The following is a 27184-nucleotide window of genomic DNA, read 5'->3' as shown; positions in this document are numbered from 1 at the left end:
GCAGCTGTCTGTATGCAAATACACTTTATATTATTTATAAAACAACAAAATTGCCCAAGGGCAGGATCTGGGAACACAGGCTTTCCCAAGGCAGTGAATGGCGATACCTGTTCACATGGATTCCCTACCAACCAAATGCTGTTTTGAAGGCTGTGCCTCTAGGATAGAGCAAGGAGTTCAAGAAATGTTTAATAAATTCAACTATTTTACTGAACTCTAAGCCTCTCAAGAGCATGTTCTGTTGAGATTCTGGCATTTATCACCACTACATATACTAGGCATTTATCACAATGCCATTGGTTTTGGTGAGAGCCTTGGTTTCCCTTCATCTTACAGCCACAGCAAAAACAACTTAAATGCAATTTTGTTTTCTACTTTTTTTTTTTTTTTTTTTTTGAGATGAGGGACTTGTTGGGTTGTTTAGGCTGGTCTTAAACTCCAGGTTCAAGAGAACTTTCTGCGTGAGCTTCCAGAACAGCTGTGACAATTCTGGTCCTCTATTGTAAGGCTCATCAGTACTCTTTGGTTTGTGGGCACTGTCAAATGGTAGTCAGGTGTTTTAAATAGGTGCTAAACATTCTTTACCAGAATCATGTGCAGACTAGCCAAGACTGCCCAAGCTCCCCTGCTGTATCACAGAATCCCCCTTGCTACGTGGAACATCTGCTGCAGGGTAAAATGTGGGCAAATAGTCAAGATACGACAGGAAGTGATAAATACAAAGTATTTTTAGGTTATTAATGATTGGCAGATAAACCTGCCTTGGGGAGTGATTAGAAGTAGTCATTAGAGGTGGAATCAGATTTCAAGTGTTCTTGGCAATCAGGGCTGAAATATCATGAGCCTGACCGACCAGAGACCACACAGGCCTTGGGCTGGGAGAATGTGGGTAAGAACCCCAGGTCACAGCATGTTACCTGCAGCCTTTCAACAATTAAGAATGCCCTGTCTAGAGCCGGGCGGTGGTGGCGCACGCCTTTAATCCCAGCACTCGGGAGGCAGAGGCAGGTGGATCTCTGTGAGTTCGAGGCCAGCCTGGACTACCAAGTGAGTCCCAGGAAAGGCGCAAAGCTACACAGAGAAACCCTGTCTCAAAAAACCAAAAAAAAAAAAAAAAAAAAAAAGAATGCCCTGTCTGGCTCTTGTTATTACTGTTTTGACTTTCGTGGTGCTCCTACATGCTGCCACCCATCTACATCTCCAACTCAGTCCTTCTCAATCTTCCATTCCACCAAAACATCTTACCTGGTAGAGATTACCTTTGCAGGTTGACCATAACAACCCTGTCCTCACAGCCTGGGTCCATACTTCTTGTAATGGCACAACATTCCTTCCCCTTCCCTCAAAGATTCTGAAGTCCATGTACAACAAAGCTAATAATTCTCTCGGGCAATATTCCCAAAGGGGACTGGATGGAGGCAAAGGAGTGGTGGTGGTGAGGGCAGTGAAGGCACTAATTCTCCAAAACAAAAAAGCAAAACATCTCCCTCCTCCAGATGAACAACATGGCAGACCACTGTTGTTGTGGAGACAAAAACAAAATAAGAAAACCCTATTAGGGCCAGTCTACGATCCACACAACATTCTCAGAGCAATGGCATTCCTGTTTCTGATCCCACCATCTACCTCGAAACAAAAACACAGTTAACAAAAGGGTAGCACTGTGTCCAGCATCCAGAGCTAGGAGAGGACAAAACTCCTGCGCGAGGAGCTTGACCTCAGGCGATAAGTAGGTCACAAGCCAGTTTCTGGAGCACAAAACGTTCACAGGATCACTGCAGGGCACCAGCGGTATTTTACAAAGGGAAGCCACAAGAGCACAGTGTCAAGTACTACACCACTCAAGACCACGGAGGAACAGAACACAGCAGTTAGGCAGCACCAGAGGCCACCAGAGGGAGGGACATGGTCAATGTACACAATTTTGCTCCATGTTCTTGATCTATTCAGGGGAGAGGGAAGGAGAGGCAAATACTTTGTTTTAAGAGACAATCAAATCACCAGGGAACATTCTAGAGTAAGGCAGGGATGGGTGAGGAGAAAAACCATGGCTCAACAGCAAGTGACATGCTTCTGGTTGACAGGCTTCCCTTGCTAGGGACTAAAAGATCTTGGAGGACACTAGACATTTGAAAGCAGAGAACTGACGGACAGTTGGCTTAAAAGGCTGAGTTGGATTTGAGCTGTTTTTCAGTAAGCTTGAAATGTCAGATCCAGGACAGTGTTCCTTGGGTTTGGTTGTATGGGAGGTTCAGGAGGAAGACCCCATCTTCTTTCTTTTTTCTTTTCTGTCAGTGACTCCTCTCTTCTTGTGTCCACTGCAGTATTGGGAGGGTCAGCCTTCATTTGACCCTGAGAAAAATCCTTCATCAGCTCTTCATATTTCCGTCATAGATCCTGTCACAAATACCATTATCAGAATGGTTAGATGTGGTGTGGCGCTGATCCTCCACCATGATGGTCCCAGGCAGTGACAAATAAGGGACTTGTAGAACTCAATCACCAAATACATGTAGAAAACGGGGTACAATGAGATGCATACTTCAGAGATCCAAATTCTTTAGGTGCTCAAGCTTCTCCCCAGGAAGCACAATGGTTTCTCTGTTGATAGAAGTGGCACTTCTTGAGAACTGATGACTTTTCTTGAAGAGGTTAAACCACAGCTGAGAGTCTTCTAACTGTGATGTCATTGAAGCTGGAGCAATCTCATACCAAAAGAACAGGCAACTTCGGAAGAAGTTAAGGCCACATGGACAAGTGAAAATACCCAGGTCATATAGGAAATTTGTCCAGAGCCAGGTTACTTCCGATGAGCTAATCCCTAGTGGTTTTTACCAGAGCAGTATATGGTCAATATCCTTCACAAATGTAAGGGGGAAATCCCCTGAAGAGCTTTTGGTGTGGAGGAAGTCATTCTATTTACTGTTCCTTAGGTCAAAGGGGAAGGGTTAGCAAAAGTATCTGAGGTCAAACTGGCACAGGGGTGTGCTGCAAAACTGGGTTTTCAAAATGGTCCAAAAATGGCAACTTCAAAAATCTGGGTCATGGGAATCCTAACTTAAGTCACCGAAAGCAGACCAATGCCTAGTTACCTGCTATAGACACCTTGGATAAGTATGTAGTATACTCAAGTGGTCTAAGGAAGTAGCCCAAGGGTTGTACAATAAAGATCCAGGCTGAAATATGATCCTGAGTAGGGATCCCTCATGCAGATTTTATGCTTGGCCAGGCCAACAGTGTCAGAATTATACCTTGACAGCTGGAGTCATTACTGAACACAGAGCAAGCCCAGCAGAATTGTGTTTACAGAGACATCTAAATAGGTGATAATCCTGTGAAAACTCCCAAAGATACATAGTTGTTTTGACACTCAAGGTTAAAGTCCAGCAAACAAGTGTTAAGGCCTTGCCAGCATTTTGTTTTAAAGTAGACAGAATGAAGACATAATGGTGTGACTTGAAGGAAATACTGGTCATCAGTTAGTTCAGTGTCAAGCTTTATGCCTGGAACAGTGCAACCCTGTGCTAAGGCACACAGAAGGATTGGGGACAGTCAATGAAGGCACTTCAACTGCTGACACTGGAATTACCTCATGGCTTTGCCTGGATGTATGCGCCCAGGGAATTGACAGTTTAAAAGTCACCGTCTTTCCGGATTAATCTGCCTGCCCTACCTAGTCTTGTATTCCACTGTTGTCCTACTGGTGTGTCCAGAGAATGAAGCACAGGTAGGACAGTGACCAGAACAGCATTGCTTTACTTCAGTACGTTTACTTTGTCTTCATCTGTTTGTTTTTAATAACTTATTTATGTGCATTGGTGTTTTGCCTGCATATATTTCTGTGTGAGGGTGTCAGATCTTGGGAGTTAACAGACAGTTGTGAGCTGCCATGTGGGTGCAGGAAGCCACACCCTAGCTATATTCAATCTGTTTGGAGCTTAGTTCTGCATGTTTGTTTATCTGGCAGGGAAACCATCAAAGGATTCTCTAATGCTGTTTATATGTTTGTTTGCTTGTGGGAAACTATTATTAAAAAAGGAAAAAATATTCCTTCTTGTGGTGTCTGAATAAGAATGGCCCCTCTCTTGAATAAGAATGAATATCTAGGCACATATATCTGAGTGCTTAGTCACCAAGGAGTGGTGACACATATCTGAAAAGATTCGGATTAGGACATGTGGCCTTGTTGGAGGAAGGGTGTCATGGGGGTGGGCTTTGAGGTTTCAAAAGCCCATGCCACGCCCAGAGTCCAGAGTCTCTGAGCCTATGGACCAGGATGTAGCTTCAGTGCCATGTGGGCTGCCATGCTCCCTGCCCTGATGATAATGGACTATGCCTCAAAAAATATAAGCCAGCCCCCAGTTAAATGCTTTCTTTATAAGAGTTGCCTTGGTCATAGTGTCTCTTCATAGTAACAGAAGAAAGACTAAGACACTTCCTTCAGAGATGACATTATGGAGCTGAATTTTAGGATGGGATGAAGTTAATCTCTTTAATTTAGTGCCCTGGCAATGGCTACACTGGATTCCAAAACTGCAAAGTTGAATATTTATAATCAACTAGAAATATGAGAAGCACCTGGCTAAACATCATTAGGATGATATAAAGTGCCCTTTTAATTCATAACAAACGAGAATGACATTCTATAAAGTGTGTGTACATACTTTTTTTGTTTCCAGTCTGTAAAACCATAGCTGATTCTATCCGGAGATCACAAGCATCACAGGGGGAGAATTTTTCTAGTAGAGTCAATGCCTTCATAGTTATAAATTCTATACTCATTTAAGCCACTTAGTTGAGAAAAATACATACTAGAGCTCTCTAGAAATTACACACATCATGTCTCCTCTTTCAAGTCATTGGCAATTATAACTTCGACCCCAAACCTCCTAATTCTGACCATTAGATGCAAACTCTTGGCTATCCCACTGCGTGTTTCTTGAGGCAATGAGTAACAATAGATGGGACTGTGACTGCCCTAAATCTATACCACAGTTAGATGCAGCCTGATGGAAGGAGACATTACATGGACATTTTTTAAGTTTTAAGGATTTGTGTCCTATAGGCTGGCTACTCACACATACCTGTAAGTCAACCAATGCAGTATTTACCTGCAAGTCACAATCATTCTTTTTTTTTTTTTTTTTTTTGAAACAAGCTCTTGTGTATCCCAGGCCAGTCTTGAACTCACTATGAACTCACTACATAGCCAATGATGACCTTGAGCTCCTTTGGCCTCTACTTCTCAGATGCTGGGATTAGGCATATACCACCACACAGAGTTTATGCGGTGCTGAGGACTGAGGTGCTAGGCAAGCCTCTTACCGACTGAGCTATACTTGCAGCCTGTCACAAGTATTAAAGGGCTAGAAGGAAAAAACAATGCGCTGTGCTTCATGTACAGTGGAGACAACAGACAGCTCGGACATCCACGTGACAGCTGTGGCATAGCCTCAGTTATGGTGTTGAACTCAATTCCTCTGTATATTAGGGTTCGTTCTGTCTGAACAACTGAGCTTAGTTCACGTAGAAATGTAGTTGTATTAAAAAATTACATTAACAGCTGGGGGGCGGGGGCGGTGCACACTTCAATCCCAGCACTTAGGAGGTAGAGGCAGGTGGATCTCTGAGTCTGAGGCCAGCCTGGTCTACATAGCTAATTCCAGGACAGCCAGGGCTACACAGAGAAAATCCTGTCTCAAAAAACAAAAAGAAAACAAAACTTACATTACTCTCTCTGTGTAGGGCACCACAGCGCACACATGTGGAGGTCAGAGGAGACTTAATGGCAGTCAGCTCTCTCCTTCCACTGTGTCGGTCCTGGGGATCCAACTCAAGCTGCTGGGTTGGTGTCAAGTACCTCTTCCCTCTGAGCCATTTCACTGGCCTGGAATGTGCTCTATTGTGGGCTTTAGTTCTGTGGAAATCTGGCACTTTACCTAGGAGCAAAGGTCCAGAGTACCCCCGAGCCTTCAAGAGACAGCAGATATGAATCACAACACGTTGGTCTGCATCCCACATGAAAGTGCATACACTGCATCCCACTTGTGAGCTGCTATGGGACCACCAAGTGTGTATACAATCTCAATGGAACACCAGCAAAATTCTTCCTTTGTATCTTTAGAGTACACACCAAGGATATGACCTTTTGGTCTATACTGGAACATGTATATGGAAAATGCCCTCTATGGTCAGGAAAGCTCAGAAAAAGGAAGACTTTGGAGAAGTGGAGTGTTTTGCCCTTTTTATTTCCCCTCAAACAAGTAACCCAAACATTCGAGCACACGGAATCTGCAGCACAGGCACAGCAGCAATCTCTCAAGCAGCTCTTTCTGCAAACCTGGATTAACGTCTGGACCGGCAGCAGTTTGCAACGAAGAGTCAACCTCTGGTGCCCGCTGCAGTGCAGCAGGCAGGCACACACCAACACGCCCCTGGGGCCCTCGTCCTGCTCTGAAGGCTCCCAGTGACACGTGAGCTGGGGAAGACAGACAGAGGTTTATCCTCTTCCAATGCCTGCAGCCCATGCTGCAAGATCAACTTGCTGGTTTTGTCACCGGAAACCCAAAGCTTCCTCTGTATCTCCCGATGCATGATTTTAAAAAGTAGAAAGGCCCTTCACACAAGCTTCTTGTTTGCTTGAGCGTTTCTATTTGTTGGGGGGGAAGAAAAGAACCTTGATGTGCGAAGTTGGGCTTAACTCCCCAAAGCCCAACTCTCCCAAGGTAACTCACTGCTTCAGGGTACTTTACCTTCGTGTGGGGCTGGGTCTTGATGGAGCCGTATTCATATTTCTTCTTTCCGCTGCCTTATTAATATCTGAAAAGAATAATCAACCCATCTGTTCAATGCTACGGAATAAAAACAAGATCATCAGCACATTTTAAATGAAAGCAACAACCAAAAAACAAAACAAAACAAAAAAAACAAACAAGGAAAGAAAAAAGAAAGAAAAGAAAAAAGAAAAAAAAGAAAGAAAAGAAAAGAAAAAACTACAATGGCAACCAGCTGGTACAAGGAAATCCATTCAGAGACATATTGAACTTGGTTTTTATTACTAAGTTAAGGGTGTACAGTGTCATGACTTATAGCAAAAGATGACCCTCTATTTTATATCTAAAACATAATTTGTGTCAGTTTAATGATGTCAATATATCAATAACCTGTCAAACCCTAAACTTAACATTGCCCTGTCCAAAGGGAGGCAAAGGTGGTTGTCAGTCCAATATTTTTGTGGGTGGGGGGTAGGGAGAGAAAAGGTAAATAATTCTATTTTATGTTATAAAGAAGCTAGAATTAATGGTCTTAAAACATCACTATTCAGTGAATCATGGTCTTTTAATGTATTTTGGATTGCTTTCCACTGGATGGAAATCTTCCAGAATAAGATGTAGGTAAGAAACTAATTTTTAAAATCAAAGAATATGATCCATTCACAGCTGTAAGCTAAGGTAAGCATGAACATTTTGTGCATGAGAGTGAGAAACCATTCCTGGTCACCTCTTCTTTAGAGAGGAAGGCATGTGCCATGGGATGAACAGGGGAGGGCACCAGTGTTTAAGAGCTAGAGAAAGGCCAATGAACACATGCAGCTAAAGCCTGGTCTGCTAAAAACAAAATACCAGTCCTAAGAGGTGATCGAGTACTTAAGAAACACACCAATCTATGTCTCAAAATCTTCTCAGAAAGCCAATGACTGGATCAGAACCTCCAAACTCGACAACTGAAACACACCATCTCCCACTGCAGTGCAGCTTCCCTCCTCCTGTCCCATTTAAGCAGGCAACAGATCACAGCTACTGACTGAAATGGTATTAAACACTCAGACAACAGAATGCTTTAGAAAGTAATTATGCATTAAAAAAATCCCAAGCAGATTCCAATCATGTGCAAGACCACAGCAATATGAAAAACTTAAAATAGTCTCATATAGGCCTCACTCACCCTGTAAGCTGCCAGTTTTTTAGTTCTTATTCAAGTGAGGAAGATCTGTAATTCCACTTAAATCAGAAGCCTCTACATTATGACCTGGAGGATGATTTTGACAAAACTGAAGAAAACATGAATCTATATAGCCAGAGAGACTTATTCTGCCCAAGTCATTCCTTACCTTCTGAATTACAAAGACATAGACTATAATCTCTACTTAAAGTCAAGATATATTTTCTATGTAAGACTTGACTAGAAATAGCTGCCAGAGCTTTGATACTGTGGAAGGAGCTTCTGTAATTTACAATTAAGTTCACAAATATCCAAATCACACATTATATAATGACAGGCATCACAGTAAATAATTACATAAAAAAAATTGTGCATGCATGTGTGAGGGCTGGACAACTTTTGGGACCTAATTCTTTCCTTCCACTACATGGGTTCCAGAGAGCAAGCTCAGGTTCTCAGACTTGGCAAGAAGGAATCTTTAGCCACGGAGCATCTCTGTTTTCTAATTTTCTTTTTTAAATGTATAATTGTGAAGAACAAGTTCAGCTTTGCAAGGGTTTGCTGACCTGGCCTGCTCATTATACCCTTTAAGTACAGAGCAGATAGTATTTGGAGGAAATATGCCTCTATTTACTTAGTTCTCATAATATCACTGGGTACACCTAGTGTGTGCATACAAATGGTGCTGTTTGTTTGTAGCACAAGTTGCTTTGAACTTCAGACCTTCCTGCTGCATAGCCCACAGTGCTGGGATGTTTTAGGTGGTACTATATTAACTGGCAAGTTTCTGTCAAATCTACCCTTCCCCTCTGCATATGAAAGGGTATTACATTGTATCCAGTCTCTGAGTGCTCTACCATAGAGGAATTTCCAGATCAAAGTAGTTATATTGTGAAAATTTGAGGCAAAACTGGTTCAAGATAGGAAGGGGATATTTTATGTTTAAGTTGCTAAAAACAATTTTACAATTGAAAGGTTATTTAAAGAACACTTAAGATTATATATTTGCCAGGCGGTGGTGGTGCACGCCTTTAATCCCAGAGGTAGAGGCAGGCGGATCTCTGTGAGTTCCAGGATAGCCTGGTCTACAGAGTAAGTTCTAGGACAGGCTCCCAAGATACATAGAGAAACCCTGTCTCGGAAAGCCCCCCCCCCCCAAAAAAAAAACCACTTAAGCCATTTTTTATCATAATTGCTTTGTAGTATCTCTTCTCCTTTAGTAATACAAAGCAATGATATATATGGATGTTGTGGCTTATGTTTCTTCTACAAAAAAACAAAAACAAAAACAAAACCAAAGAGGACTCCCCGCCCCCTTCCCCTCCTTTCTTCCCTCTTTGAGACAGGCTAGTCCCAGATTCAAGACCGCCCTCCTGGGTCAGTCTTCCAAGTGCTGGGATTACAGGTGTGAGCTGCTAGCACTACTTTTGTTTTGTGGAGCTAGCTAGGCAAGTTCTCTGGCCCTGGGCTGCAGCCTCAACACCAACTCCTTTTTTACGTTAGAGGCCAACACACTTTCAGTGTGGTGTGCCAAGTGTTTGCCTTTTCACCAATCTTTCAGCTTGGTTGACAGAGACAATGAAATGGGATTTTCTAGCTAAGAGTCTCTCTCATTCAGGAGAACTGCCCATGTTAGGGTAGGTGGAGAGTTTTCAGACAGTAGTGAAGACACCATCACCAACACTGCTGTCAAGCCCCTCACAATCCCAGCACACACACAACTCCTGTCCCTGGAGGCAAAGGTTTAGGGAGCCTCTCTGAAAGGGCACATGCCATTACTGCTAAAGAAGCTTTTGTATTAATCACATCATTTTCTTCCTGACTCCTCAGAGAGCTAGACAGTCAGCATCACGGAAATAAAAATGGCATTAATCTAAAGGAGAAGAAAAAAAAGCAGCAAGAGTCAGAGCTTTTTGGACATGAAATGGGGGATTACGGTCGGATAGACGCTAGTCAATAGGAGGGTGGCAGCAATTGGAGAGTCTTTCCAAAGACAGGTAGAAGGCTCTTTTGATTAGAAAAGGGACAAGTGTGGCTTCTTTCTGTTTCTATGACACGTTATTCTGGTCAAACACCTTTATAAAACCCAAAGTCAAGTCTCTCAGTGTCTTCTCCACTTTTGCTTGGATGCTACTTGTATAGTTAAATAATTTTATCAGCAAGATGAGTGCCATTCAATATTACCATAATCACCAGGAGGTATATAATCTTGGCCCGAACATCTGTGATTTCCAGGCAGTCTTCTGAAAGCTTCAAGTTAAAAGCAATTCTTAAAAGATTTTAAGTCAAGAAAACCAACACCAACTATGGGATTTACAGAAAAAGGAAAAACTGGAAAAATAATCAAGAAAACATGTCACACCGAAGCAGCAAAGCCATTTTACAAGAGAAATAGGGCGGAGAATTCCCAAAGAGTGTGTAGTTTCCAATCTACAGGTTTTTTTGTTTTGTTTTGTTTTTTGTTTTTGTTTGTTTGTTTGTTTTTTCGAGACAGGGTTTCTCTGTGTAGTTTTGGTGGCTGTCCTGGAACTCACTCTGTAGCCCAGGCTGGCCTCGAACTCACAGAGATCCGCCTGCTCTGCCTCCCCAGTGCTGGGATTAAAGGTGTGAGCCACCACCGCCCGGCCCAAATCTACAGTTTTATTTCAAACCAATATGCCAGGCAGGGCTCAACAGCTGCTCTTGAGTGTTATAAACACATGTGTTGCACTCATAGCACCATGAACTGTTTTGCTCTACATACATACATACATAGAGAAAGAGAGAGAATGGTTTTGTTGTTTCTGCAGTACTGGGCCTCATGCTTGTGAACCAAGCTCTCTACTATGGAGCCACAGACATGCCCTTCAAAACAACCTTACAACTAGATTTTTCTACTTAGCAGGCTACAGCAAGAGAAAACAATGAGCCTAAGACATAACAGCAGTGTGAACCATGAGACTTGAATGGTTCACAGCTCCATTATTACTGTTGAAAGATTCCAGAAGCCCATATAATTCCAATAACTGCCACCAAATGAAATAAAACTTCCCTCAAAGTTTAGCTGAAAACTGACTAACAATAAGGAGTGACTGAATTGTCATTATATGAAGATGACATCATTTGGAAAACTATACCCACAAAGACAGTAAATATCACCTACTGCATTTCCTAGTTGGGAGGAAAAATGACAGGGTTTCTAAAGGAAGATGGCTTTGGTAACACATGTAAATCAGGGACACTGTAATGAGTTTTACTGTCACAGGCCAGAGATTTAAAAAAATGCCATGCTTGTTGCATTTCTTCTAATCAGCACTTTAAGCTAAATTCACTCTGAATACTACACATTCCCTCATATTTATCCCCTTCATTCTGTATTTATTTTATCTTTAACTGTATCAGCATAACAGTCCTGGAAAGAGGAATTTATGAAGTGTTCACTCTGTCCCCAAGCCTGTACAGAACACCATGTGCATGATTTGATCCAATCCTTTCATACTCTTCAGTTGAAACTACACAGTGAGACCACGTCTCAAAAAAAAAGGAGATTTCCAATTTGCAGATGAGGACATCTGAGGGTCACAAAAAACCATGTGGTTTATATTAGGCCACACTATTATCTAGATGAAAATCTGGAAGGCTGGGAATTTGGGGTTCTCACATTAAGAGCTAAGCACTGTGCCAGGCTGTAATCCCAGGTCTGTGAGGTGGAGACAGCAGATCCTGAGGGCAGCCAGCCACTCTAGTTCAGTGAGAGACCCTGTCTCCAGGCACTAAGGTGGAGGGCAATAGGGGAGACCACCCTATGTCCTACTCTGACATCCCTACACATGTACATTCACACTCGTGTGCGTATTATGTACACACACTCTCACCCCCACACAAAAAAGCAAATCTGGAACTCAGATTCAAGACCAACCAACACAAAGTGCTTTAATATCATGCTAAGCCTTCCCTAACAGAGACATGGTGTCCATTTAGAACACTCTTACTAGGACTGATCATAGCCCAGGGGAACCTGGAAAAGGCCAGTCTATGCTGAATACAATGTTTAAATGCCTCACAGATACTCAATGGAGTAGGATTTACTTATTTAATTACTGCTTCTATCAATTTCCATTACCTCAAACTATAATATTTCTGGGTTTTGCTACTGATATTTTATTTCAATTCTTCAGACAAAAATTATTTTTGTTGTTTCGGCCTCTAGTTCAGAATTCTATTCAGCCAGGCGGTGGTGGCACATGCCTTTAATCCCAGCACTCAGGAGGCAGAGCCAGGCGGATCTCTGTGAGTTTGAGGCCAGCCTGATCTACAAAGCGAGTTCCAGAACAGGCTCCAAAGCTACAGAGAAACCCTGTCTCGAAAAACAAAACAAAACAAAACAAAACAAAAAACACAAATTCTTCTGCCCCTGACTCCTAAATATTGGGATCAAAGGGTTTCAAAAAAAAAAAAAAAAAAAAACAAAACAAAACAAAACATTAACTCTAATTTGCTGTTCTTTTAATTGTGAAATTTTGTGTGTATAAGAGAGAGCATGAGAGCTTGGGCACTCTGGGGATTTAACCCATAATCTTGTTGTGAAGGGGAGGCAACACTCTACCACTGAGCTAACCCCAGTGTCACCCCCACCCCACCAGCTGGACTTTTTATTCTATTTTCTGAAGCTCAAATCAAAAAAATTAAAAAACCCACAAGTATAGCTCTCACTCCTCTCCAAAGCTTCTTTTTGCTGCAAATGACTAGTACAAAATCCACAAGCTGGTCAAAATGCAGAAAATAAAGGACCATCTGATGGCCAACCCCAAGTGACACATTTAAAACACAACCCCTATACCTAAGGCTCAGGAAACATCCTGGAAGAAGAGACAGAAAAACAATGTTAACAGCCAGAGATCCAAGACACCTTCTGTGAAGCAGTGTCTTGTAGACATGGCAAGGAGAAGCACCCATGAAATCTCAACAGTGCCATTGTCTAAACAGTATTTGTATAATGACAACACCAGTTCACACACCAATAGATGGGGCATTCCACAAGGCCCTACCCACCCCTAGATGAAGAGTTACATATTAGGCAATCAATGGCTGCTGAGAGAAAGGCAGAATCACTTTTCTCCAGGGACAAGCCTAATAGGCTATCCAATCCTAAGTGGTTAGCCCTAAACATATGTACACAGTAGCAACATTAAAGAGACTCAGTAGTTACATACATGTACATGCGCACATGCACACATATCTGTGTACATGTATATATAATGCATATAAAATATATAATACATATAATAGTATATAATATGTAACAATAAAAATTTAAAAAGAGGAGGCCATGAATTTGAAAGGGAGTTGGGGATGGGGACATAGGAATTGGAGGAGAAAGAGAGGGAGTGGAAATGTAAATACAGCACTCATGAATGAAATTCTCAAGCAAGAAATTTAAATGAAAAATCTCAGTTATATTCATATGTAATCATGTATAACATCACTGTGATGTTATAAGGTATGGATGTATGCATATTCATAATGTGTCATGTGTACATACATGCATGTACAGTGTGGAATATCTAAGTCAAGTTGCCATTCATCACTGCAATTTTTTCCTCTTGCCCATCATCTCCCCAACCCATAGCCTGCAGTAACCATCATTCTCTGCTGTTGTGAGATGGCTTCAGATTCCACAAAATGAGGTCACTGAGCTTTTGCCTATCTGTGCCTCGCGATCCCCCTTTCCTTCTTTTGGCTAGGATCAGCAGATCTGAGCGAAGCCCTACTTAAGGAATTCAGTCAAATCACTTGATTTCTCTGAGCCCTGTCTTCTTGATAAAATGAATATTCTACTATGTTCACTATGTTGATTCAATGAGACAAATCAACAAAAAGATTCACTAACTGAGAGTCAAAAAGATAAGCTAATCTAAAGTAAACCATGGACTACGAAAATTTAAAATACGGCTTTAAAACAGGCAAAACAGAGAAGCTTAGTTCTTAGGAAACCAAGTCAATGAACTTGAAAAGGATAGTCCATAATTAACACACAGAATATTTATTTCATGTTGCCATTTGTCAAATTCATATAGTATAAGCTGGGTGGTGGTGGCACACGCCTTTAATCCCAGCATTCAGGAGGCAGAGGCAGGTGGATCTCTGAGTTTGAGGCCAGCCTGGGCTACAGAGGGAGTACCAGGACAGCCAGGACTACACAGAGAAACCCTGTCTTGTAAAACAAAAAACAAAAACAAAAAAAACAATTCCTCCTGTACTAGGCTGTCAGATATGTGGAAATGATAAGGCTCACATCCCTACTTACAGGAGTTCACTGTTTAATAAAGGAGAAAGGTACTTACAGGGAAAAGACAGGTTATGGAAGAGGAAAGGAAGGACTGACTGAGACAAACAGGGGAACTTGAAGGAAGAGTGGCTTGGGAAGAGGAAAGAACTAACTACTCAGCACATGTGAGTGCAAACGACACAACATCAGGAAACCATAGGATGTTTAGCACTTAGAAGAGCGGGACAGATAAAGCCAGTCTAAGACTAAATCTAGATCACAAAACACTCCGCTATGAAAAAGGAAAAAAATGATGGTAAAAGGACCTGCTAGGTACAAGACATGAACTAAACTACCAAAACGAAGCTAAATTAACAACGCTTCATTGCCTAAAATCATGGCAGGAGTGTTTAAACTTAAGGCAGTCTTTGCCAGGGAGGTAGCTTGTAGATAAATGCAACCGCCATGAAAGCCTAGTGACCTGAGTTCAAACCCCAGTACCCATGTAAAGGAAGGAGAAAACTGATTCCACAGAGTTGTCCACTCTCCACCATATGAATGCTGAGACTTGTGTGCACCCCCACATATCACACATATACTTATAATAAAGTTTTCAAAAATTTAAAGGACAGAATGTTGCCCATTACAGTAGCATTCTATAGGGACCATTGGTTTGACAGTGGGAAAAAAAGAGTGGAGAAATTTCAAAAGATCGTGATTTTACTTTTAATAATGGAATATAAAATGAACTGATAAAATAATAATAGCCAGCAAGCTTCTTTTTAGCCAGTTGCCTAACATCTTAATAGCCACAGTCTATTAGTTCAGTGCACTATTCAGAAAGAAAACAGACAACCATTCTTCATTTTCTTAGCATCACTTAAAAACCCATCGCCTCAGCTTTTAGTCCAGTGCTGGGGTAGGACAAAGGACCTTGAGCACACTGGGCAGATGCTCCAGCACCAGCTTCACCCGAGCCACCTTCCTTCTTTCTAAGTGGCACTTGAGCAGGGGTGAGTACACTCAGTCAGGCAGGAGAGTCTCATAGCTTTTTCAGCTTACAAAACCCAAACTCTGTCCATGAAACAAAACCTTCCCATGCCTTCTCTCACATATATAGATATGTTCCCACATATCACACACATACATCCATTTCCTATGTCACACTGCTTTAATGATGATGTGTCAGCACCCCCTGAAAAGATCATTTACTGCTCCCCCCTCTACCCCCCCCCCCCACCGTGCCCAGCTGAGGACCGAACCCAGGGTCACTGAGCTGAATCCCCAGCTGAAAGCTCATTTAAAAATCAAATTCCTAGGCCCTGTCCTAAGTTTACAGAATCTGAGTATTAAGACCATGATTCAGTAATTGAACTAAAATCTAGTTCAACTATTTGGGAAGTACTAGTCTGTTGTTACCTATTTATTCCTCCAGCTTACACAATATAACATAGTTAGGCCTTCCATTTACAAGTCTCCCTAAACCTGTTCAAACAGAAATAACAAACATCAACTGTCAGAAAGAAAATCTAGTCACAGTCAGGATTATGAACTGATAGTGACAACTTCTGCTTTATTCTTGCACTTGTTTACAAAAGCTCTTAACTCTAAAAATGGTTCAGCTTCACAGTGTGAACTAGATTGCTTCTTAGCTTTTTTTTTTTTTTTTTGCTAAGTTGTAGTATAGTCTGAAAACTAGAAACATGAGTAATATTCAGAGTGTCTGTGGACCTTTCCATAGCTACTACCTTACATTCAGAAGAATGCCTTTTCCTAACAAGGAATGTCTCCCAAGATCCAAATGTCTGCTTTTTAACTTCAGATCTGACACACATTTAGTGGTGTGAATGTAAAAGTACGTATGTAACCATCGTAATTTCCCCCCCAAATTTGCATTTAGGTAGTAAAACAAAATACTTCAAAGAGAACCCCAGGAGCAAAACAATACTGACAGTTCTGGCTTGCAGAATTAGAGTTTGCTCTTCATGAGCCAGAGAATGGGCTAATGAACTTAACATGCTTTCAAAAACAACAAACTCAGTCAATTAAAGCATTAGATTGCACTCCCTTCATGACAGGGGCCAGCGAGCCCCAAAACTGTGTGTTACTAACTTAAGCCTCTGGAACCTGTGGGAACGGTCCTGTTTCCTTTGGAGGTCATAGTGTGGTTATACTTTTTAGACTATTTTCAGGGACTGTATGTTTCCATGTTTTAGTCATTGTCATAGCTTTTCTTTCTAACACTATGTTTCAGGGTTATTTCTCTTTCAGTAGGGTTTAGGAAGACTTCTAAATAGACAGCCTAACTGTATGTTATATTGTGTAAGCTGGAGGAATAAATAGGTAATTGTCACCCTGGTATTGCTTTAGACAGCCTTACCCTTACCTTTCATCATTAAAGCTTCTATTAATGAGAGTAATAAGATGATCATTTTCTGTTGGGCACTGCTCTTTTAACTATCTCTAACCAGAATTGTCTACACACCATGTATGCTGTTCATAGGACAAATCTTTTAACACACACACACAAAGCTGACAGTGAGCTTTAAAGTATTAGTCTCAAAGACACATGGTAATCATTCATAAATCACAAGGTATACAGGAAGCAATGCAGTAGAAAGAACAATTCTTTGGGGGAACACTTAACTGGAGGAGTTCATGGGAAGACAGAAGGAAGACAGATGATGAGACTATCATCATCTCTGGGGCATTACATATATATTACACATACACACACACACACACACACACACACACACACACACACACACACAGTTAATATACCGAGAGGCCTCAGAACTCCTAGACTATGGATGCCACACAACATTGCTTAGTTTTGCCTATGAGATCTTTTATCTCTGACAATACTTTTCTCTCTCACAATTCTTAATATGTGATCTTGGGCAAGAAATCTTCAAACTCACTGAGCTCTCTCTCATTCCCATATATGCAAATGGGAATTCCTAACACAAATAACACCAATGCACCCATCTCACAAACAACTTGCAGGAGCAGACGAGTGGTGTTTACCACGTGCACTGCTTGCTGCAACAAAGTGCCAATGGTGAGTTCAGGAGTAGAGACAATATTTTTCATGTGGGGAGTCAAAACAGAAAACTGAAGGGCGTATTCCAAAGGCAACCTTTTTGTAAAAGGTTTTTTCAATCTTAAAAGCACAGATGAATTCCAGTTCTTACAGAAGCAACAAACTTATAAAGGCACTGCCATCTGCAGGCCACAGACATGGAATGCCTGTAATGGTTATTTAAAATGAAGTTTCATAGCAAACCTTTGCTCATGGGACTTCTAAAGCCTTTCCAAAAGCTGTTTATTTTTAGCTTGGAGCACTAGGAGATGATGCTCTATTTGCCTAAGTTCTGAAATGGATTCCTGAGTACAGTAAAATTCCCCTTTCTTTTTTGCACAGGATTGCTGCTTAGAAATTTGAGGACAATGAATGACCTTATGTTTAGTTTTACTCTATTCATACCAAGGTCAGCCCTGAAGAACACAGACTTCTTGTCTTGCATAGCCCTTGGTCCGGTGGGGTATCTGGAATGGCCCAAGTAGGCTTTTCTGAGTTTCCTTTTAGGAACTAGAGTAAATCTGCTCTCACATTTTATAAATAACACATTTATGAAGAGATAACTAATGGGGCATGGACCAGCTGATGTCTAGAAAAATGCCTGCCATTTAGTCTTTGCAATGTGCTGGGCTGGCCAGCACAACATATAAGGAAAAGCAGTCTCTACGTTTAGGTTAAGAGTATGCGTGTCAGGAGTCCCAAAGAATGTAGGAATGGTGAAAGATGAGCTAAAAGGAAGAGACAAAGAAACCGAAAGGAAGACATCCATGTTAACCACTGGTCAAGTGATCTCCAATCTCCACAAGTCAAAACCAGGGCCTTGTTTGAAATGGTTGATACAAAGTTACTTTTTCACACTCAGACTGATACACAAAAGAGTAAATGTACAATTATCAAAAGCCCCATCAGGGTTTGCAGAAACATCCTTCAATGAACTGTCAAGGCGGCTACCACAGCACATCGCTATAAGAAAACTGAGAAGGCACACCCAGTGTATCTGAGGGATGGTTTTTGCAGCTCCTGGGGATCTGCTTCTAAGTCAGTAATGGCAGCCTTTTACATCAAGAATTATCATCCCGAAGATCCCAGGGCATTTCAATGGGATCTGGAATGCCGCAGGGGGGAAAATCTATATACAGTGAAAGCCACAACACGACAATTAACCCCGTACTCCTAGGGCAGCGGTTCCCAAAGCCTGGAGCGCACAACTTCAGGAGGAACAAGGACACAATGTTTATTTTAATAGACAGGTATTTATTTTTTTATGAGCGTTAGGAAAATAACTAGCTTTCCATTATACGGTTTGAGGTTGAAGTTTCCGCCTTAAACAAATGTATTTAAGAGGGGGGGTGTCAGAATCAGTTTTAAGAAAAACATTTAACATTTGGTAAATAGTACAGATAGATGGTAGGCGGCCTGTAAAGGTGCAGCGCGAGGGACGGAAGCTGGGAGATCTGGTCCTAAGCACAGCCCCTGGCCCGCTACGGTGGAGCGGGAAGGGCCCAGTGCTAGGGCCCTGGAAAGCCAGCAGGTTCCGGCGCCGCGTCCATGCAAACCTCGGGCATGGTTTCTCTCGCCCGGTTCTCCGGGCCCAGGGCGCGCTTCCACAAGGCGGGCGAGATATCCCACAAGTTGACATCTCGAGAACGCGCCCAGGGCGACAGCGCACCCAGGTTGCTCGGCGTGGGGACACGGCCGCCGAGACCGGTATCCACGGCCCCGGTTCGAATCCCGCCTGCGCCAAGGACTCGCCGAGCCCCTCCCGCCGTCCTCCCTCCCCGGGCGAGCGACTTCCCCAGACTGGTGCTCAGGGGCGTACTCGGTCCTACAAAGAAGACTCGGCGGCGGTGCGACCGACGCGGGCCGCGCTGCCCACCTCAGCCCACAGTCGCTCGCCAACTGGGCTCGGCCAGGGCCGGACCGGACCGGAGCCGGAGGCAGCCGCGCCCCGCGCCGGGCATGCGCGGGCCGCTCGCGCGCGCGCGCGCGCGCGCCCGGAGACGAGGCCACGGCCGCGCGTCGAACGGACCCTCCCGCCACGGCGGCCCCCCCCACCCCCAACTGCCTGCCCATCAGTCCTGCGCGTCGGCGGACGGCCACCGCTTCCCGGCACTCACCGCTACCAGCGCGGCCGCCTCCCCGCCGCTCCCCGGCCTCAGGCCCGCCGCTCCCGCCTCGGCCTCAGCCCACCTGCCCGCCGTAGGACAAAGGCGCCACCAACCGACCAGCGCGGGCACGAGGCAATGGCGGCCGGGGCGGAGTGTGGAGGTGGGGGCAGAGGGCGCGCACGCAGCGGCGGCCGCGGCAGTGACGTAAAGAGCGTGCGGGTTTACGGCAGGGCCGAGTGGAGGCGTCCATCTCCTGGGCGACGAGGGCGCGCAAGTGGCGTTGGGACGGCGGTTGGGAACGCCAGCGGTTGCCTAGTAACGGGGTCTCTGTGGAGGACCAGCTTTTTCCCTGTTTCCAGAGCCCTTCCTCACCTCGGTAACTGGGCAAATATGACATTTAAGTCCCTCAGTACTTTCAGCCCTGTACACCCAAGCAAGCACCTGTTAGATCTGCATATTGGAGAATATGCGGTTTCCAAACCTGATCGCAAGAGAGCAGAGAGGCGAAGAAAAAAAGCTGTATTTAAATTTACATTTAAATAGGTTGTGTATCCTATTAGTTTCACTGACAAGATGCAAAAGACTCCTAGAGATATAGTCGCGGTTCTTCTTGAGTTATTTCTTTAAGGAATATTCAAGGTTAAAACCGAATTTCCTACAGTGTTAACTGTTGACCATAAAGCATGTAAAAATGTTGCTTTTTTTTCCCCTGAGTTTGTCACAGGGAATGGAATTTGCTCAGAGTTGTAAATTCTCTCCATTAAAGCTATGGCTTCATGAATCGCCTCAGGGAACTCCTCAGATGCCGTCGGGTCTCAGTCTCGTTCTTTACTCGTTGGGAACAGTACAGATCAAGTAAAATGGTAGCTGTGGAATTTGAGCATCGAGAGGCCCAGTTTCTCTGAACATCCACTCCTGTGTTCACTGCTTACTGACACGCTGTTTGTAGATTATCTGCTACAAAGTCCTCAAAACTTGGCTGGTGAGGTGGTTCTGGAGGTAAAGTCGCAGCACTTGGGAGGCAGAGGCAGGCGGATCTCTGTGAGTTCACAGGCCAGCCTGGTCTACAGAGTGAGTTCCAGGACAGCCAGGGCTACATAGAGAAACCCTGTCTCGGAAAACAAACAAACAAACAAACAAACAACAACAAAAGAAAAAAACAAAAAGAAGCAGGCAGATCACTATGCATTTAAGGCCAGCTTATACATAAGGAGTTTCAGGCCAGCAAGGGCGACCCTGTTTCAAAATTTTTCTTTTTAATTATAAAATAATTCTTTAAAAGGCTCTGTGACTTATGTACTTACTTGCTAGGTACCGTTCTTAGCAAATAGAGACCCTTCTCTGTTTTCTTGGAGAGTAGAGACTAGTAGAAAGAATGGGTTTAAAAAAATCACACTAGGGTGTGTAGCTGCACATGGAGGCATGTACTGGGGGGAAGTAGGCATTCTCAGCTAGAACCTAACCTTACACACAGGTGAAATAGTTGTTAAAATGAAAAAATGATAAGAATCAAAACAAAGTCTGTCAAATAGGTAGTCCACAGACACTCATCCTTTCTTCTCTAAAATAGTTCCTAAGGTATGGGGCTAGAGAGATGGCTCAGCAGTTGAGAATGTTTGCTTCTCTTGCAGAGGATAGAGTTGGGTTCCTAGCACCTACTTGTTAGCTCACAACTGTCTGTAACTCCATTTCCAGGAGATCCAATACCAGATTCTTGCCTATGCAGGCACCAGGCACGCATGTGGTGCATAGACATACATTTAGGTAATGCACTCATGCACATAAAATAAAAACAAATATTTAAAATACATCCTGAATTACAAAAATTTAGTTAGAATCATACCAATCGGGTTATTAAGCTAAAGCATGGGCTGGAATGTGGTGCAGTTGGCAGAATGCTTGCTTACCATGCAGGAAGCCCGGAATGAACCCCAGCACTGCATAAATGGGTGTGGTCTGGCAAGCCTATACTCCTAGCTCTCAGGAGGTGAAGGAAGGAGGATCAAAAGCCATGGCCATCCTCTACTACACAGTGAGTTGGAGGCCAGCCTGGGCTACATAAGCCAAAGGCAAAACCACTTGATTTTAGAGGTGCATAAAGGAAAAACAGACACAATCTTTGTCCTCAGGGAGCTCACAACCCATTAGGGAGCACAAGTGCATACATCACCACTGCTCGGCTTAAATGGTTTCTTTTTTTAAAGGTTTATTATCTATACAGTGTTCTGCCTACATGACAGAAGAGGGCACCAGATCTCATTATGGATGGTTGTGAGTCACCATGTGGTGTCTGGGAATTGAACTCAGGACCTCTGGAAAAGCAGCCACTGCTCTTAACCTCTGAGCCATCCCTCCAACCCTAAATGATTTCTTTTATGTGTTGCTTTGGTCATGGTGTTTTATTATAGCAAAAGGAACATAATTAAGACATTGCTGCCCAGAATGAAATCTTTGTAACCTTGTGCTCAAATGTGTTCTTTTGACCATAAGCAACATTGTTCTTTGAGATAAAGAATTCTAAGTCAAGGAGTACCAGATTGGTGTATACCTTCTAACTCATCACTGGTGGACTCCAAAGTATGGCTGGTGAGTAAAATGAACGTTGGTGATGATGTCAAATGCATCTTTTATTTCAGTATTGTGATGGTTTATTAAGAATGGCCCCCATAGGCTCCTGTATCTCAGTGCTTGGTTACCAGAGAGTGGTACTTTTTGAAAGGATTAGAAGGTGTGGCCCTGTTGGAAGAAGTGTGTCACTGGGGGTGAGCTCCAAGGTCTCAAAAGCCCATGCCAAGCCCAGTGTGTCTCCTGTCCTGTTGCCTGTGGATCAAAATGTAGAACTCTCAGCTCCTTCTCCAGCACCATGTCTGCCTACACACCCCCATGTCCCACCATGATGATAAAGGACTAAACCTCTGAAACTGTAAGCCAGCCCCCAATTAAATGCTTTCCTTTCTAAGAGTTGCTGTCGGAACACTGACTGAGACAGATGCAGGGGTGGTTGTCTGTGCTTTACCCCTGAAGCACCACCCCTACCAGGCAGCAGGTAACTGCTAGGTACCTGCCTCCCCTGGGGTGTGGCCAAGGGGGGACCCCTTAAGACCTGGAACACATACGTGCTCTCTCTCTTGGCTATCTTGTGGTCTTGGATGCTGGATGCTGGTGCTGTGGAAGGCAGAGTTCTCCAGAGAACCGAGTTGGACCGTGCCACACCCCTCCTGGATCCTGCGATCCACTCCCTCATGTTTATTGTAAGTTAACACAGAATAAATCCCTTTTGACTATCAGATAGACTCTGTGGAATTGCCACTTTAGACAAGTACCATTAGATAAATGCCTAGTAGTGGTATTGCTGGACCCAGGCTAGTTCCCTTAATTTCCCGAGGAGCCTCTAGCTAGCTTTCTATAACAGCTGTACTAATGCACGTCCCCATCAGCACTGCCTGCCTCTTTGCATCCTCGCCAACATTTGTCAGTTTCTGTGTGCTTGCTTCTGAAGCCTTGCTTCTGTGGCCCATGTGATCTTTGTGCATCAGCCACCAAAATGTTGATGATCACTAGTGTTTTCTTCTAAATCCCCTGTTGTCAGAGCGCCCCGGAACATTGTGTGTATACAGGTACATTTTCTAGGCAAAGGGATTAATCTCTCTTGTGTGCAGTTCTCCAAGGGCTAGCAGGAGCTAATAGAAGTCAAAGCAGTCCACGGTCCTTAGCACTGGCCTTAGTGGGATTCCTGGACCATGGAGCTCTCTGGCAGAGGGGAGGAGAACCCGTGGGGACTGGGGCAGAAGGAGCAGTAGCCTCACTCAGCTGGCTGCACAGACTACAAGCCTGCCTGCCTGTGCTGCCCTTAGGGTGACAATGGGGTGACTCCAGGAAGTAACAGATCTCCATCCTTTTGAATTCCTTGGCTCGGGTTTATAGGCAGAATTTACCATTTGTGAAGACATAGTAGACGAGAACACAAGCTATGGGATCAGAATGGCCCACGTGCATCTCTCTGCTCTGCAGCTGGGCAAACTTGAGCTTCTTCTTCAACCGTTCCTGAACCTCATCTGTAGACAGGGAGTAAGAGTATCACATGTTACCTTCAGCTGAAATAAGTATGAAAATGCCATAGCACGCGTGCATCATATGTATAGTTCTCCGAATCAGGCCTGGCTCATAATGGATTTGTTAACTCACACATATCACCTATCGATCCTGTTATGACACTGTAGTTTGTGGCTTCCCGTGGATCTGTTTGTGCTGCTTTTGAACCATTGCTAGAAAGCAAAGGTCCTTAGGTTTCCGTGGCTTACTCCGATCACAGGTGGCATAACTGTCACCTGTTCCCCCCAGAACATTGGAGAAGGGGTGGAGGGGACTTCACTGCAGTGATGGGAAGCTCCTGGTTAGTCCCCAACAAAGCGAATAGTCCCCTGAAGCAAAGCTTTGCAAGCAAAGTGGCTGAGACTAGGCCCTGTCTACTTGGCAAACTCTGTTGCAGGTTGAAAGGGCTGGGGTAGGGGCACTGCTGGTTGGTCACCTTTAAGTGCCTCACGGCCATTAGGGAGCCTCCTTGGCAGGGTCACCCAGTGAGGAAGAGTCTGGTGTCTGTCTGCTCATATCCCTATGTCAGTATGGCTTTGTACGACTGTGGTAGTCAGGATAATGGCTGCCAAAGATGTCCGTGTTCTCATTTCTGGAATTTGTGAGTCTAGCTCTCTACATGGTACCAAGGATGATGCCATTGCTTTTGATGTGGGAGATATCCCCGGCTGTCTGGCTAGGACCATGTCATTGCACAGGTTTTTATAAAGGGAGGTGGCCAGCAGAGTTACAGAAGGAAGCATGCTACAGAAGCAGAGGAGAGACAGGGGCAGAAGAGAGAGATGGAAGGAGATGGAGAGGGGATAAAGGGAGGCGTGGTGGTTTATATGTGAAATGTCTCTCCCAAGTCATGTGTGTGAACACTGGGTCCCCAGCTGTGGTGCTGTATGGGGAGGTTATGGAGACTTTTGGGAGAAAGGGGCTGGATGGAGGTGGGGAGTTATCCCTGATCCTTCAAGTTCTAATTGACCAAAATCTGAGAAGCAGAAGCCTCACACTCTGACTTCTGCCTTTATGAGGGAAGAATTCCCACTGAGGTGCACCCGGTCTGGCTCCAGAGTGTTAGCACCTAGCCTTAACCCACCTTTTGTTTCTCTTGGTGCCCTCTGTCTATGTGAATCTTGCCTGAGAGTTTCCCAAGGGTACAAAGCCTATGCAAACTTGGTTGGGAAAATTCCAGCACACTGTGATATTCATTAATTCGGACTTTGCATTTGGCATTGTCCCTTTTGAAGCTAAGTCAGGATGTTTTGGGGATATGGAAATCAACTTGCTAAAAGTGTAAATTTGGACAGCAATGAAAATGCCCCTGACTAAGGGAGGGTGTCTCGGTCATGAGAGGCTGAGTCCCCCTGCGGCTGGAAAGGCTAAGACATCCTTAAAGTGCACTCTGTCTTCTTCCCATGGACCTGTGTGACCCCACACCCATTCAACAGCAATCATGCATCCTCTGCTGTGATGGACTGAAATCCCCAGTAACTGTGACCTAAAATAAACCCCTCCTTCTGCCAGGTGCTTCTCTCAAGCATTTTAAAGATTTATTTTTATTTTATGTGCATTGGTGTCTTGCCTGCATGTGTGTCTGAGTGAGGGTATCAAGCCTCCTGGAACGGGACTTACAGACAGTTGTGAGCTGCCATGTGGGGGTTGGGAATTGAACCTGGGTCCTCTGGAAGAGCAGTTAGTGCTCTTAACCACTGAGCCATCTCTCCAGCCTCTGATTTTTTTTTTTTTAACTTTAAACTATTATTTGCAGAAAACATGATTTTTTTTCCTGTATTAACATGACTTGCTTCTTCCCCTTTAATAATTAAATATTTAATTGAAATTGATTTTGACATGCCAGAGGTCAGTCTAATTATAATTAGATTTCCTCTCTTCTCTCCTTAAGCTATTTAACACCAAATAACACTTCAAATAATTTTTGTGTATGTTCATTTTTTTTTTTTTGGGTGGGGATGTGGGTTTTGAGACAGGGTTTCTCTGTGTTGCCTTGGCTGTCCTGGAACTTGCTCTGTAGACCAGGCTGGCCTTGAACTCACAGAGATCCACCTGGCTCTTCCTCCTGAGTGCTGGGATTAAAGGTGTGCACCATCACCACTCAGCAGTGTGTGTTTGTTTTTGAGACACCATTTTCTGTACTTTTGATTGGCCTTGAATTCACCATGGTATAGATGGACAAAGTTTTCCTGTGTCCCTCAGCTGCTTGGTCCCAAACAAGCACATAGAGGTTTATATTATTTATAAACTGTTTGGTCTATGGCTCAGGCTTATTGCTAACTAGCTCTTTTATTTTAAATTAACCCATTTCTATTCATCTATGTATTGCCATTTGTCTCATGGCTTTAGCTGTGTTCCATTACATCTTGTTCCTCTGGTTGCTCTCACCGTCTTCTTCGACTCTGCCTTTCTTCTCCCTGTATCTTTTCTTGGATTTCCCACCTGGCTATAACCTGTCTTGTCATAGGCCAGAGCAACTTCTTTATTAACCAATGGTAGCAACACATATTCACAGCATACAGACAGACCATCCCACAGCACCATGGAGCCAAGGATGGCTTTGAACTCCTGATCCTCCTGCCTCTACTTCCCAGGTGCCAGGATCATAGATGTACACCACCATGCCTTGCTCACCCTGAACCAATTTTATCTTTATTCTTTATCATATAATATTTTATTCTATAAAGAAGATTAAGTTCAGGGCTATCCACTGTTATAGTAATATCTATGCTTTCATGGAATGTGTTTAGTCTGTCTGTAGAGCCACATGAAATGTACTTGTGAAACATTTAAGAATCTATGCTACTCAGATGACCAAGTTAATCCATTCAATTTCCTGCCATCAGAAATTCTCAGAAGATCCAGCTCCCCATCCCCATTTGTCTCTGTACTGGGACATGTAAAGAGAGTATTATGAGGCCAGGTGGTGGTGCACACCTTTAATCCAAGCACTCGGGAGGCAGAGGCAGGCGGATCTCTGAGTGTGAAGTCAGCCTGGACTACAGAGCAAGTTCCAAGACAAACAAGGCTACACAAATCCTATCTTGAAAACCTGAGGAGAGAGAGAGAGAGGGAGGGAGGGAGGGAGGGAATAATCAGACAGAACAATGACAGAGAGCAAGAAGACAGGGTAGCTAGCCAGTGGCTCCCTATTTCTGAAAGATTCTGATTTGGGGAGCCTGAGGTAGAATCCGAGAATGCCTTCATGTGTATATGTGTTAGTGTGTGTGGTATATGTATGTGTGTGCATGTGTATACTTGTGTGTATGTGACCAAAAGTCAAGTCAATGTTGAGTATCTATCATTGTCCACTATATATATATATATATATATATATATATATATATATATATATATATATATATATAAATACAAGGTCTGTCGCTGGATTTGGAGCTCACCAATTAGATAGGCTGGCTGGCCACCAAGTCTCAGGGACCCTCTTGTCTCTGCCTCCATGTGCTGGAATCACTGGTGTGCACTGTCATGATAGGTTTTCGTGTGAGGTTGAGGAATCTGAACTCAATTCTTATGCTTGTACAGCAAACACTTTAACCACAGAGCTATCTCCTTGCCCCCAACCCCTTTTATTCTGAGACAGGGTCTCCCTGTGTAAACCAAGCCTTGAACCAGAGATCCTGCCTCAGCTTCTCAAGTGCTGGGACTACAGCTATGCATCATCCTTCTGCATTTTAATTTTAAAAAGCTCTC

The 27184-nt window shown here is 43.6% G+C and overlaps 1 protein-coding gene across 2 annotated transcripts in view; it reads right to left on the bottom strand.

The window, feature by feature from the left end:
• Ncoa5 (nuclear receptor coactivator 5) overlaps window positions 1–19528 on the bottom strand; it is a 35492-nt gene extending 15964 nt beyond the window's left edge. For both annotated transcript variants that reach the window (XM_042276795.2, XM_006970968.4), the window contains exons 1-2: window positions 19391–19528; window positions 6753–6819 (exon numbers count right to left, since the gene is read on the bottom strand). In XM_042276795.2, coding sequence (XP_042132729.1) covers window positions 6753–6790 — 38 coding nt within the window. In that variant the 5' untranslated portion in view covers window positions 6791–6819; window positions 19391–19528. The remainder of the gene's footprint in view (window positions 1–6752; window positions 6820–19390) is intronic.
• Window positions 19529–27184: the final 7656 nt, after the last annotated feature.

Source organism: Peromyscus maniculatus, chromosome 4 (genome assembly GCF_049852395.1).
Source record: "Peromyscus maniculatus bairdii isolate BWxNUB_F1_BW_parent chromosome 4, HU_Pman_BW_mat_3.1, whole genome shotgun sequence".
Classification (NCBI taxonomy): domain Eukaryota; kingdom Metazoa; phylum Chordata; class Mammalia; order Rodentia; family Cricetidae; genus Peromyscus; species Peromyscus maniculatus.
This window is presented reverse-complemented; position numbering and strand designations above follow the sequence as displayed.